The sequence below is a fragment of the Cupressus sempervirens genome, chromosome 4 (assembly GCF_028749045.1).
Source record: "Cupressus sempervirens isolate cs-2001-9-10 chromosome 4, ASM2874904v1, whole genome shotgun sequence".
NCBI classification, from domain to species: Eukaryota; Viridiplantae; Streptophyta; class Pinopsida; order Cupressales; family Cupressaceae; genus Cupressus; species Cupressus sempervirens.
The window spans coordinates 680,818,149-680,833,244 of record NC_143121.1 but is presented as its reverse complement, the minus strand read 5'-3'; the positions used below and the strand labels follow the sequence as shown (position 1 = coordinate 680,833,244).

At 34.7% G+C, this 15,096-nt stretch overlaps 1 protein-coding gene across 2 annotated transcripts in view; it reads right to left on the bottom strand.

The window, feature by feature from the left end:
- The window catches only part of LOC149563084 (uncharacterized), a 105,634-nt gene that overhangs the window by 60,471 nt on the left and 30,067 nt on the right, over window positions 1-15,096 (bottom strand). For both annotated transcript variants that reach the window (XM_089826520.1, XM_089826521.1), the window contains one exon: window positions 11,284-12,775. In XM_089826520.1, coding sequence (XP_089682646.1) covers window positions 11,284-12,720 — 1,437 coding nt within the window. In that variant the 5' untranslated portion in view covers window positions 12,721-12,775. The remainder of the gene's footprint in view (window positions 1-11,283; window positions 12,776-15,096) is intronic.

The window sequence follows — 15,096 nt, the reverse complement described above, 5'->3', positions numbered from 1 at the left end:
CTTGCCCCCTCATTTTGTAGTCGATAGGCCCATCACACTTCTCAATGTCTCCTACAAAATACTGGCAAAAATACTAGCTCTTCATCTCAAAGAGGTCCTACCATATGTTATTGATCATACACAAACTGGATTTGTCAAAGGAAGGTATATTTTGGATAATCTAAATACCTACTAGGAAACTATGGAGTGGGCTAAGGAATCTGAGAAACAAGCAAGAATGTTCCTAATTGACTATGAGAAGGTGTATGATAGAATAGAATGGAAGTTCATAGAGTTGATGCTGGAATTCTGGGATTCCCCTAATACTTTATCAAAATGGTGCTTACCCTAATGGCAGAAGCTCATGTTACTGTAGAAGTCAAGGGTCTAAGATCGAACTCATTCTATCTCTCAAGATCTATAAGACAAGGATGCCCACTTGCCCCCTCATTGTTTGTCATTGCAGTCAATAGTCTGCACTACATTCTCAGATATAACTCTCTTTCACCTAAAGTTAGAGGAATTACGTTGCCTGACAAGGAGGAAAATAGCAATGTACAATTTGCAGATGACACCTCTCTACTCACTGAACTGTCAGAGGACAATATCAACAATCTCACAACCAAACTGGATATATTCTACAAAGCCTCAGGAAGCAAAGTGTCTATTGTCAAATCTATTATGCTAGGATGGGAAGAACAACCTCCCTCATGGTATTGTAAATTTGGGTTCTCCTGGGGAGACCTTCTCATATGATTAGGTATCTAGGGATACCCTTCTCAGTTTCACCCAACCTAAACTCAATGTGGGAATGGATTAAGGAGAATATTATCAGCAAGCTTAGTAGATGGAACAATAACTACTTGTTTCTTGCTGGCAGAGTTCAAGTCTACCAAAAAATACTATCAGCATATACTATATACTACTCCTTTGCATGGCTCTTTAATCAAAATCAAATCAACTACATTAAGAAAATTATTAGGAATTTCTTGTGCTCTGATGGAAAAGGTAACCAGAAGAGACATGCAGTTAAATGTAGTTACTAACATAGTTAGAAAACTCAAACTCGACAACAACTCGCCAAGCCCCCCAACAGTTTAACTGGAAAAAAAAGGGTCATTTTTAAGAAAACTCGGAAACCCAAAAAAACCTGCTGAAATTTAATTAAAAATACATTTTTTTGCAAAATTTAATGAGAAGATGCATCTAATAAGTTAATTAAAGAGAACACAAAAGAAACAAGCCGCTAGAACACACAAATGCAACTAGCGTTGCAAAAAATCAATTTTTTTGCCCAATGCGCAGGTGGTTGTTTTTTGTTGTTCCAAGAGTTTTTCAAATAAAAAAAACTCGCCGATTAATCATCAATTAATCGACGAGTAATTGGCAATTATTTGCCTCCTGCCGAGTAAATCCTTTTTGCAAGTTTTTTGGCAAAAAACTCGTCGAGCTCAAAAACTTGGCAAGTGTTGGAAACTCATCGATTACTCGGTAATTGTTCCAACTATGGTTCCTGCACTATGAGGAAGGAAGTAGGTGGGTTGAGTCTAAAAGATTTAAGATTGCACGGAATTTCTCTTGTAGCCAAATGGATTGCCAGATCCACAAAAGGAAGTGAACCTTGGAAGGTGTTGATTAGACATGATATTGCAAGAGGAGTTCTGTGTATTGGAAAGTCATGGAAAGGGATGGACATTCATGACTTACTCTCAGGTAAATGGAAGATCAAGGTGGAAGGATCGGTGGTCTTTAAAGCCATTTGGAAAGCATGGGAAAAAGTGAGACACTGGGTGGAAGGGGCTGAAATTACTAATAGCCAAGCTAAAATGTGTAGGGAGAAATCCCCCAAGAGGAACCTAGAAAGAAAAGGAAACCCTCTTGCTCTTCTACAAGGTTGCTCAGCCAAAGCTTGGGACAAAAGTGGAATTCATTCTTTCAGTGACCTCATTATAGATGGTAACCTTTCCACTTGGGAGGACCTAGCCTCAAAGTTCAACCTTCCCTAATCTCAAAAAAAAACTTTTGTTGTGGTTAAAAATGCTTGGCTAAAAGCCAAGCTTCCCTGGAGTTGTGATAATGATATCAGTAGACTTCCCTTCCTTAGCTGGCCAAATGGCTCCAAGCTCTACGCCACCAAAGCTAAATACTTGTACAATTTTCTCTCTAACAATAATGAAGTTTTTGAGTACCTTAACACTAAATGGGCTTGCATTTTAGAACCCAAAGACCAAGCACCTGTCAGCGATCTGCCATTGGAATGTGGAACCTAAGGTTCAATTCTTTATATGGAAAGCCTTATTGCATAAACTCTTGCTAAACAATGTTGATGGTTACCCCTTCACCTATTCTTTCTACTCCATGCCTGAAACCATGTCCCACTTTTTCTCTGAATGTGACTTTGCCAAAGGGGTCTAAACTGGGTTGTTGTCCAGATTGAATCTGAACTTCTTACATTCTTTGCTATCACTAGTTACATCATCCCTGGCCTCCCCAAGCATCTTAATAAATTCTAGGACATTTTTTCTTCTTATTTGATTTGGTCTATTTGGTTAATTAGGAATGAAGATGTATTTAAAGATAGGAGTAGAATCCTTACAAAGTCTCTGAGGAGACTCATTATGCATAAAATCTGTATGCAGGTTACCATCAGCTACAAAGTAAAAGAGAAACAAGCAGTAAGGATAACCAATGCATGCTCAAAGGTGCTAAAGAATGAAGGTGTCCAATTTGAGGTGAAGGCTGAGACCAATAAACTAGGTTCATTTGAGGGTACTCTTAAGGATATGCTGGGGCAAATCAAGCCGAGGAAGGAGAAAGAGGACCTAAACAGACAAGTGGATGAAGGAGGTCAAACAAGCACCAGTGCCACTGTGAGCAGCCCCAAGACCAGCAACACCAGTTTGGGCAAAATGGTTAACATATTTGCTGAGACATGTGATGCTAAAAGTGTAATTGTGATTACCAAAAACAAGGAGTTCAATGAAGGGAGAACACCATGCATTATGATCAATGTTATCCCCCATGCACCAGCACTTCCATGGAAACAACTTATGAAGGATCCGAACACTGTGATTACAGATAAAAACATGAGGCTTAGGTGGTCCGATGGGCCTCTACCTTGGATGGTCTGGATGGAGATCTAACCTCATATGATTGAGGATTCTTTTAAGTTCCTTTTCGCTGCATTAATCATGTTTTTTTTGTTGAAATGGTCCAATGTTTAATTGTAGATCTGTATGGACCACAGATTGATTGAATACTGCTTTCCTTGTATAGACCTCTAGTATATGGTATTTGACATGTTAATGACTTTATATTATAGTTAATAGAAAAAAATCAATTCAGATGTGCTACAACCTTGCTGTTACTAGGGTCGTATAAGAGATTCAATTTCTTTCGTAATTCTTCGAGAAGAGTATTCATCATGATTCTCCTTCTTTGATCATCTGAAGATATCTGATTCTCTTCCTTTAAATTTTTGCCGTGTTCTTGTTATTCCCTTACTCTTCCTTGAAGAGTATTATTAATGTTTTGTAGCTTCTGTCGGATAACTCTTTGGATATACATGTAATTATATATGAGATATAATTCTATGTGAGATGTAAACTTATTATATGTGAGAAATATATGTATATATATACATATATATATATATAGATAACAATAATTAAGTTTATATAAATTAATTATTTGATTATTGAATAGACATGTCTATTCAATTACCTATGTTCAATATAAATGAGAGGATGTTGCATATGGAAAACATATACCTCAACAGGCAATACAAGTACATTTGCAACAATCTGAAAAACATCAACATGGTATCAGAGCCAGATGCAAATGTATATTATTTTTAGAAGGAATAGAAGATATGATAGAAGAGAAATGATTGGAGGAAAAAGTGACGTGGACCAGTAAAGGTATAGTCAGAGATGGAATAACATCACAAACGGGTCATCTAGACCAGGCAAGTTGCCTCTTTTCAATATTTGACGACTGTAGGCGCGCCCCCATTCAGATCTTGCCTTCTGCAAGGCGACATTGTAGGCCAAGAATAATTTGTCCCAAACAGAATCGGAAAAAAAAAAAGAGCGACCAATGTTGAGGATTCTAAAACTAGCCTATTTGGCGTCCTCCTTGAATTTGGCCATGGTTAAGGTGGTCTCGTGCTGCCATTCGAGCTCGTGGCTACGGCTAAAGATGCGGATGCCTTCAATTACGAGTATAATCATCACCAACCAGAAATCTACACTTTCTAATTTGATCATGAAGCCGCCAAGGAGGACAATTGTTGCCCACACGAAGGCCAAGGTTCTGAGGCCACTCGCGGCTTTTTCAAGAAGGGTCAGTCTTATGGCAAACACCATTATTTTCTTTTCCAGTGCTGCTGCTTTCATACCCGATGCCTGCCTCTGCAACCCCGTTGGACGGACTTCCAAGTTCATATAACTACCGCTTGGAGAATAAACTCTAACGTATATATCATTTGAGCCACAAAACCCTTTTGGAAGATGGTAAAGTGAGAAAACGCAAATTGGAAGCTAAAGTTCCAATATAAAGTGAACCGGACATCATTATGAAGGTCCACGTCACCATCGGTCAAGGTAAGTAAGAATAACATGCAATTAGAACTCTATTCATAAGAAATAGTTATGTTTATAAGAATATTTAGATATGTTATAACATAATCTAAGAGGAATATAATTAATACTTATAATAGAATAAAAGGTGAGTTAAATAAGGATCATTTCCTAAGTAGGGAATGGTGTTGGTTTTAATTTAAATTTTAGAACCAAGCGTATAATATGAATGCTCACTTTTTAAGAGTCACATTATGAGATATTATATAATATGTTCGTGAACATATATTATGATAAGTATATTAATAACTATGCCGAATACTGGAATAGATTTAATTCATTAGGAATTAAATATAGAATCAAAATTTTAAATGTTCTTATAATTAAATAACATTATTATTGAGAATTATTATTAAAGGAGATTTTTATTATAAGATATGTGCCTAGATCTTTTCTTCTGAGAATGTTCTTGCAGCATAAGGAGGATTAATATCAAGCTCAGAGGGAGCTTAACACTCCTCATAAGTATTAGAAGATGAGGAGCTCAGGAGATTGAGATTCAGAGGAAGCCTGACATTTTGTTATGGGCAACCTTGAAAGAGAGGGAGCGAGATAGAGGATGCAATTTGATCTACCTTCGATGATCTTGATTGTATTGACTTAGAGGGAGTAAACCATGCTGAGATTGATTCTCCAGTGATCGATACATTATAGCAGTCAATGGGACTATGATTTATGACTATTTTGGCCTACCCCCTGTGTACATCATGAGGAAGTGACAACTTCCAAATAATGTCACTTGTATTTGGGAGAAGTTGTTGTAAGGTGACGATCTTACAATCAACTTGTATTATGAGATCTAATAAATTGAGTAAATGGTGAATGTCTCATATCTCAATATTCTGGGAGGCCAATACTCTTGATATCAAATGTGGTATCTAAACATTTTGAGTAAGTGGTGAATATCATTGATATTCTGGGAGGCCAATACTCTTGATATCAAATGTGATATCAAAACATTTTGAGTAAGTGGTGAATATCATTGATATTCTGGGAGACCAATACTCTTGATATCAAATGTGATATCAAACCTTGTTTTTGAGTACTTGATGAATATCCGATGTCGATATTCTAGGAGATCAAGACTCTTGATATCAAATGTGATATCATACCCTAGTTTGAGAAATTGATGAATATCATATGTTGATATTCTGAAGATCAATGCTCTTGATATCGTATGCTATATTAAATGGTGGAAAAATTCAGAGATATCCTTAATATTACCAATGGTGTAATATTTGTCTTGTGTTTTTCCTCCCTTGCTAAGAGGGAGTGTTAATGTTTGGTAGCTTATGTCGGATAACTCTTTGGATATCCATGTAATTATATATGAGATATAATTCTATGTGAGATATAAACTTATTATATGCGAGAAATATATTTATATATATACATATATATATATATATATATAGATAACAATAATTAAGTTTATATAAATTAATTATTTGATCATTGAATAGACATGTCTATTCCATAACCTATGTTCAATATAAATGAGAGGATGTTGCATATGGAAAACATATACCTCAATAGGCAATACAAGTACATTTGCAACGATCTAAGAAACGTCAACAAGTATATTAAATATATTTATGATTTCTCAATCTTTCATCCAGTGAACGCCTGATCTAATTTATAATCTAATTGTATCATCCTTCCTTTTTCCCCCACTGAGAGTGAAAACCGTTTATATAGTGTGCAATCTAGTATAAGTATCTTTCAGTTGAAGAGACATGGCTCCTATTAATTCTCTCTATAATTCGGTTGTCAGCATGCATAAGAGACTCCCCCAATGTTTACGGCAAGCACTTCAAGCAATACTAATCTGAACTTTATTATTATTATCTCAATATTAAATCTATATTTTCAATGAACAGCGATAGTAATAATATTGCCTCTTAACTTAGAGGACAATTACCATGAAGTCACATAGTGATGTTGAATAGCTAAGATCCTAGTGCTGGTAAATACAGACCAAAGTATCTTCTTATTCCTCAAGCAATACTTTCATAGATGGAAAAATAAATTTGAATTTTCTTTAATATAATTTATGATCAATATCCCACTTTTATTCACTGCTTCGCTTATTAATTCCTATACTTAGGAATATATCTTAATCCTGATGGATAGTTGATATCTCTCTTCTATTCAAATTGGAAGTCATGTTTGGAATTGCTATTAACATCTATCACTTGATTAATTGTTATTCACTAACAAATATGCAGCAATAGTGTTTGGTCAATAATGATTGTCTTCAAGCCATGTTCTCTCCTTGATAAAGGATGTATTCCCATATACTTTCTTACTATTTATCATGGTTGATTATCTTTAAGATAAAATTGATTGTAATTCATTTATTTATTTATTTTAAATTTTTATTTATTAAATTGTATCTCACAGAAGGGTCATCACAAGCCACTAGAAGACCTTACTAAACCATTATCGGAGACTGTTCCAAATCTGCTCTCAAAATCAGATGAGAAGACTGACCTTACTTTCCTTCATGAGGTATTTATTCATTGGAAATTTGAAATGACTGAAACTATTACATAATGAAAAATAGTATTGCTGTTTTCAGTATTGGAAGTCTGAAAATGATGTTCGGCAAGATATGCCCTAAGTTTTGTGTTTTGAGATTATGTAAATCAGGTCAGATAATTGATAGGATCATTCTTGTATTTGGCAAGGGTTGTTTATCAAAATCTTCAACACAAAAAAAAACACACAGGTAAACATTTGAAAACGTCATCATATCATTCCCTTATTACATTCCTTTTTTGAGATACAATTAAAATTTGAAGCTGAGACCCTTTTCAATGTAACTTTTTTCTAGAATCGGCATATACTAGTAGATTAGTACAAGTATGTAACTGAAAAATTTGTCAGTGCAATACTTTCAAAAACAAAAACAATCTTTGCATTATTTACGTTGAAGTATAGCATCAGTCGAAGTGATATTACATTGCATATTTGTATTCATGATTTATATGAACATTGTTTTATGTCTTATATTATTGATAAGAATTTTATATATATATGTGTGTGTGTGTGTGTGTGTGTGTGTGTGTGACTTGACTTAACTAATCGGGCTCTTATAATCAAAAGAGATTATTATGTTATCGGGTTCATGAAAGTAATTGTTATACCGCCGCATGATTGTCGATTGAGAAACAAACTAAATGTTTTTGCTTATACAACGTATGATCAGTTATGTCCACGTAGGGACATGACCCTATGTGGCCAGAGTCATGTCTCTACAGGGACATGACTTTGCACATATTTAACCTAGAGCGATCGGAGGAGTTTGATATCAATCACAACGGCATATTCAGACTCAGTCATTGGTCTCTTAAAAACAAGTATATTTATCTAACAATACTCATTCATTCTCCATCACTATTCAAGATCAACAAATCTGCACCGTGCATTATTGTTCAAGTTTGAAAGATCGACATCAGAACTGCAAATTATCTGAACCTATTCAATCAGTAATAGTAGTTTGTGTCTCTATCCGAGATCCTGCTTTTACATGGTATCTGGGCCATCCTGATAGAGAAATCTGGTATCAATATTATTAAATCTCAGAAATCAGATTTTTAAATAATCTCCAATTCAAAATGGTCAATCATGCAAGGTTAGAGGATAGACTTGAAGGGGCTTCAAACTTTTCATCATGAAAAATTCGAGTTATGATCATACTACAAGAGATGGAATTAGAAGAATACATAGAATCAAATAAACCAATACCAGAAAATTATCCAAATAAAACATGGAAGAGGCACAACAACAAAGCCATGAAAATTATTATAGACTCTGTGCAGGATCATATTCTTCCACCCATATCCAATCTTAAAACTGTTTTTGAAATGTTTAACACAATATTCCAGGACTCTACGAGTCCAAGCAGGACTCTGCGAGTCCGAGGCAGAGGCAGCCTTTCTGAGGCAAATGGCCTCTGGACTCTGACTCGACTGAGTCTTGGCAAAGTCCACGTGGACTCACCGAGTATTGAACCCAGGACTCTCCAAAAAAAAAGAAATTAAATTTTTTTAAATTTAAAAAGATAGAGATTTTTGGAAGGTGTTTTTTTTCAATGTATATGAATTCTGAAAATGATGTTGTGGTATGTCAGGAATTTGTTAAGGATTGAATCTTAAATCTTAAATCTTCAACTTTATATTATGTTATTGATTTTTTCCCCTTCAAAAATTCGTTGTTATACTTATGTGATCTATGCAAAATTGTTTATGAGTGTTAAGTAGCTTCTATTTATCTCAATTATTGTGTATTTGATGTTAATTGACTAAATGATGCATGAAAAAATCATTAAATCCTTAAAAATCTTTCAATTTCATGGGTTTTTCAATTTGCCAAGTCCGGTCGCCGACTTCGAGTCCGAGTCGGATTTTGACTTTCCGAGTCAGAGGCGAGTCCGAGTCCCATAACTATGCTTTTCCACTATATAGAATACTTTCAAAATTAATAATGCACGCAGATTGCTAACATTGAAACAGGATCTACTATACGTCAAGATAAATAATGGAGAAATTGTTACGTCCTATTTCCTAAGAATCTCAGAATTGAAAGATCAACTTGCAACCATTGGAAATGAAGTAGATGACAAAGAACTTTGCGTCATAGCCCTAAAAGGACTACCTCTATCTTGGGAGACATTTATTCATGGACTAAGTTCTCAACCAAAACTTTCAAAATTTGAACTACTCAAAAATGAATGCACTCAAGAAGAGTCAAGATTAATTACGAGAGGAATCATTTCAGATCCAGAGGGAGAATTTCAAGCTCTTCAAATAAGTACCAATAATAAGGGAAAAAGAAAGGGAATTCATCAAAACAACAAGGAATTCAACAAATCATACAAGAAAAGTGATTGGTCCGAAGTACAATGCTTCGAATGTGACAAATTCGGTCACACTCGTAACATCTATCTAGAATGGGAGAAAATTCAAGCAGCCCTAACAGGAGTTAAGTATGTTAAGGATGAAAATCTTGCATTTTATGTTGTTGAACAAAGAGATAAAGTGAATAGATTTAAAAGAGAATCCCAAAGTGAGGAATCAGAGGGAGAGTGATACATTTCCAAAGTTTGAATACATAATGACACATGCAATGTTGTACTCAAATCTAAAGATAAATCAGTTATCTGTAAATTCAATTTTTCTCATCAATATAAGCATATTGAATCAAAGATATGGTACATCGAGATGTTCTCAAGTTGGTTTACATAATTACAAATGAGCAAACAGCGGATATTCTTACCAAACCTCTTGCCAATATTATATTGGAATATTTTAGAGGTAAACTTGGTCTGATCAAATTGTAAATTTGAATATTGAATTTGAGCTTTTCAATTTTATGTGTGTTTATGCTTCTAGTTGAATAGTTGCATCAGATATGTAATGAAAGATGACAATCTTTCAGAGACATATATATTCAGAAGGTAATCATTGTAAGGTGACAATCTTACAAATGATAGACCTATTATCATGATAAATTATGGTTTCGTTCCAGATATGCCAGAAGTCATTGATAACGAAAGCATTATGATTACTCTAGATATTGTTTTGGACAATTAGAGATCATAATATATGTTATGATAGTGTTCATAACATTGTGATTGTAGTTATTTGACAATTCACTATTTCAAAGTGAAAGTCAGATAATATGTTGTGTATAGATATCCTTGATACAAATATCTCATTAAAAAAATTGTCACTTCTCCCTTGCTAAGAGGGAGTATTGAAGTATAGCATCACTCGAAGTGACATACTCATTACATTGAGTATTTGTATTCATGATTTATATGAAGTTTGAACATTGTTTTATGTCTTATATTATTGATAAGAATTTTATATATATATATATGTGTGTGTGTGTGTGTATGTATGTATGTATGTATGTATGACTTAACTAATCGGACTCTTATAATCAGAAGAGACTATTATGTTATCGAGTTCTTGAATGTAATTGTTATACCACCGCATGATTGTAAATTGAGAAGCAAACTAAATGTATTTGCTTATACAACGTATGATCAGTTATGTCCATGTAGGGACATGACCCTACATGGCCTTTGGCCACGTAGAGTCATGTCTCTATGGGGACATGACTTGCACATATTTAACCTAGAGCGATCAGAGGAGTTTGATATCAATCACAACGGCATATTCAGACTCAGCCATCGGTCTCTTACAAACAAGTATATTTATCTAACAATACTCATTCATTCTCCATCGCTATTCAAGATCAAGGAATCTGCACCATGCATTACTGTTCAAGTTTGAAAGATCGACATCAGAACTGCAGATTATATATACTGTCAGATTGTAAGTAAATCTGAACCCGTTCAATTAGTAATGGTAGTTTGTGTCTCTATCAGAGATCCTGCTTTTACAATTTAACTCCTATGAATGATCAAAACTGGCTTCATTAAAACTGTTCTTTTTTGAGACAGAAGGTGGAACATGTCTAGAATTTATTTAAGTGTAGAGAAAAGTAAAATAAACTCAAACCCATTTGACTGATAAACACTATGCATATGTTCAGAGAGAAAGAAAATTATAAAGCAAAGAGGTAATAAAGAAACCTAAATTTGCATGCACATTGCTATGAGGAGAAAATCTTAAAAGTGTACATCAAATACCTGGCATCTTCGTTTCATTGGTTCCAGCACCTTTTTGACGAAGCTTTCTACTGACACTCTAGGCACATATCGTTTAAGCCGGTCTAAATCTGATGGCTCTGCAAGGTATCCATAGATTAATCGTGTTCCATCGTCACCTACAAGACCCTTTGCATTCCACCGTTCCATATCAGTTTCATTGACTGGCAAGCCCCGTGGTCTTACAGCACACCAGTCCTCTCTTCCTCTAGCAGCCCTCTGCAGACATTGACTGAGATTCTCTGCATTCATGAATCCTGTTTCATTTGCATCAAAAGTCACCACAGCACTACCACGATGACCATCTCTGTGGTTGTAGATAGCCATCACTTTCTTGTATTCAAGATCCTTTATGCTTTTCAAACAACTCTTAATCTCATTATTCTTAAGACCATCCCATTGTTTTGTAGTTTGGTTAAACCCAGTTATTATATTTTCAATTATTACAACTGGAGGCCATATAATAGAATGGTCTTCTGCCTTTGAATCAATCCAGTCTCTAATGGTTCTTCTCATATCTCTAAACTCAACCCCAGCTTTGATAGGTTCATCTGCTTCCTTTTCCTTATGCTTTGAATCTTGAAAACTCTGATTTTCACAAGTGCTCTCAGATGACTTCTTCTCTGGATGAAAGATACCTCCAACGGATTCTCCAGTTTTCCTGGCATGAAATCCATCAGTTTGTAAATGATCAACATCAGCATGACTTCTATCTTTCCAATTTTTTTGGTCTGACATTGGCTCTCTAATAATCATATCTCTCATCTCTTTTCTATCTGTATTTTTATATGTGCCTCGTATAAATCTGCTTGTATCTCTAGCATTAACTCCAACTTCAATGGGTTCAGGCATATCTACTACCATATGATTTGAGTCAAGGATTTTTTTCTTTTTTGTACTCTGCTCGTTAGAATCTCTCTTTGGAGCAGTGACATTTGTAATGGTGCTTCCATCTTTTCTGTCATTGAAACCATCTCTTTGTATATGATTAAGATCTGTGTATCTTCCTTTCCGTCTTTGTTGGTGTATTGGCTGGCTGATCATCATATCTCCTGTCTCCTTTCTATCATTTCTGTGCAGTTTCTTATGTATGTCTCTTTGTATATGATTTTGATAATCATATGGCCTTTCAGTGTTTTGTAGGGATGGCACACTGCTCTCTTGAAAACTGATATCAACATATTCTTTTCCATCTTCCCTGATGGTAGATGCATCTCTCTGCATATAGTTTTGATTGTCAGACAACTTTTCTAAAGCTTGCTGGTGTCCATCCATTCGTAATGCAAGATCAGCAATTTTATTTCCACTTTTGCCAAGACTAGTAGCACCTTCTTTGACATTATTTGGATGATCTGAGCAGTCTTCTTGATGTAATTCACCATCTTCTAACTCACATGGAGCATTTAATCCAACCTCCATTAGTCAAACCAAATGAAATATATGTCATCCAGCTCTACTGGCACAAACACGTGAACTGCAAGAATGATATTTTAAAAGTTAGAAAATCAATATGACTGGCACATGTGCTACTCTCGATAGCATCATAGTATAATACAGAAAATAGCCTAGTTGACCAAAAATATATCTAAAACAGAGAAATATTAGACGTCAAATGAAACATGTTTCAAATAGATGAGGTTTATACAGAGGCATATGAGGGCATATAAGAAAATATTATGACTTACTTTTGTAATAAGATCACTTCAGTGACTTAATTTAGACTAGTTTTTTAATTTAAGATTAATAATGATGCATCAAATCTAATAGAATGTTAGTGTGTTCTACTCCATTTTGTAATGGGTTCTTCCTCCAAGAATTTGTTTAATCGATCCTGTAAGAGATTTAGGTTTTGTGACTACTGGCAGTTGCATGAGACCTAAGAAAATTTTATATCATTCCTATGAAGTCTGACTTATCCAGGTCACCAAAAGCACAAAATATTTAAGAAAATATTTTGTGATTTAAATATGGTATACTGACACCATGGCCAACATTTATTTGCAATTATCATCTAAACTGTTGCTGTGACAAATACAATTGTTTATCTATATTTATACATCATTGTATGTATACCCAGTCTCTTCAGAGATATCTGATAACATTCCCAATATGTCTGTAATATGTATACCCATTTTTCTATTATCATCATTATACTGGGGAAAGTGCTAAGGAATCATTGCCCTGGCAGTAATATTCTGCACCTAAATAGACATCATCAATAACATTTAAGAACTTATTACCTTATTTTTAAACAGGCATATTATTTCTGACTGTTAATTTTTTATTTTATAGAAAACAATTGGTAGTCTTTGTTTCATTATTCATAGTTTTATCTCCTGTGCTTTTTAAGTTTTCAAAGTTCGTCTCCTATGCTTTTTATAATTTTGAAGTTGTGAAGCAAACAATTTGAAAGCATGGAAATTATATGCAACAGTACTGCAAGACATTATACAAAATCTCAATGAGACCCAAAAAATGTGCTCAAGCCTATGAATTAGGTCGTAATTCCCACAGGTAAACATAAAATGTTATGCCTTTGTGCTTTGCGAAAGGTTTTCCTAATACTTTGTTGATGAAAAAAGATGATTTACATTTGGAAACTTCTACAATTTGTAAAGATCCCTCATAAATAATTTGAAGTACCATCATTAGAATTAAAAAATCCGAAGTTAAATGAGTATTGTTGTGAAACTCTGACAAAGAAACCTGAAGGCAAAAAGGAGAAGAAAACTTATAAGATCTCTAGTGGAAGCTACTCTGATGGCTTTGTTAAGATCAAGTCCAACGGGGTGCGAAATGGAAATCCAGAGAAGAAAACGAAGACTTGAAGTTATCTCTAGAACTTCACCATTACACAAATAACATAACAGATGTTAAGGTTCTTATGAAAGGCCTTATATTATACTTTGTTATCATTTACGGGGTGTGGCAATTGACTATTAAAGGAAACTGATTACAAATAAATTCAAATTTTGCTATGTCAATAGATGCACCACTTTTTGTGTTATTGTTGACATCAAATATTTGGGCCAACAATGCAAAGTACACCTTGACATTGCCAAAAATTACATCTTAATGCATGGTAAAAAATTCCACGTAATTACCTGCCCCAATATTCACTTGATCCACCTTTTTGTCGAAGTTCATTCACTTCATCACTTCTTGTTTTAATTCCATGCCGAACAAAGGCAAAACTGTTTCTTTTGTTGGCAATATGCATATGTTGTATTGTGTTGTCATTAATGTCAAACTTGATTGGGCATATAGTATCCAGATATTTGAAGTATATACCGGAATGTTGAAATGATGTCCAAGTGCTTGTATGAGTTTTTGGCTGTGTGATTGTTCCAATGACAGTGACAGATAGTCTAACACTAATTTGGTTTGCATTGTTAAGCATACATATGGTCTTGCGGTTACTATATCTGGTTTATGGATATAGGGGGAAGCTATATTTTAGGTTTCAAGTGCTAATACATTCCACAATTGAAATGGTGCAGTTCTAAGTATCAGCCTGTATAGAATCTAGAGACAGAATGAGAATATCCATCTATGGAATATTTTGCATTCCTCCACCTTTGATGGTTTCATGATGTGGCATTCAGACATGTTTTCTTGATGTTAGGAGATGATATGTTGAGCATCGCAGGTGTTTTGGTGTCCCGCATGATGATTTGAGCTTATTCAGTTGGCTTACTATACTTGTGCTATTTTCCATAGCTGACCTATGTATTTTGGGATCGTGCAAATGTATGCGATGATAAAGGCGAAGTTTTGGGAGTGCTCAATTGCTCC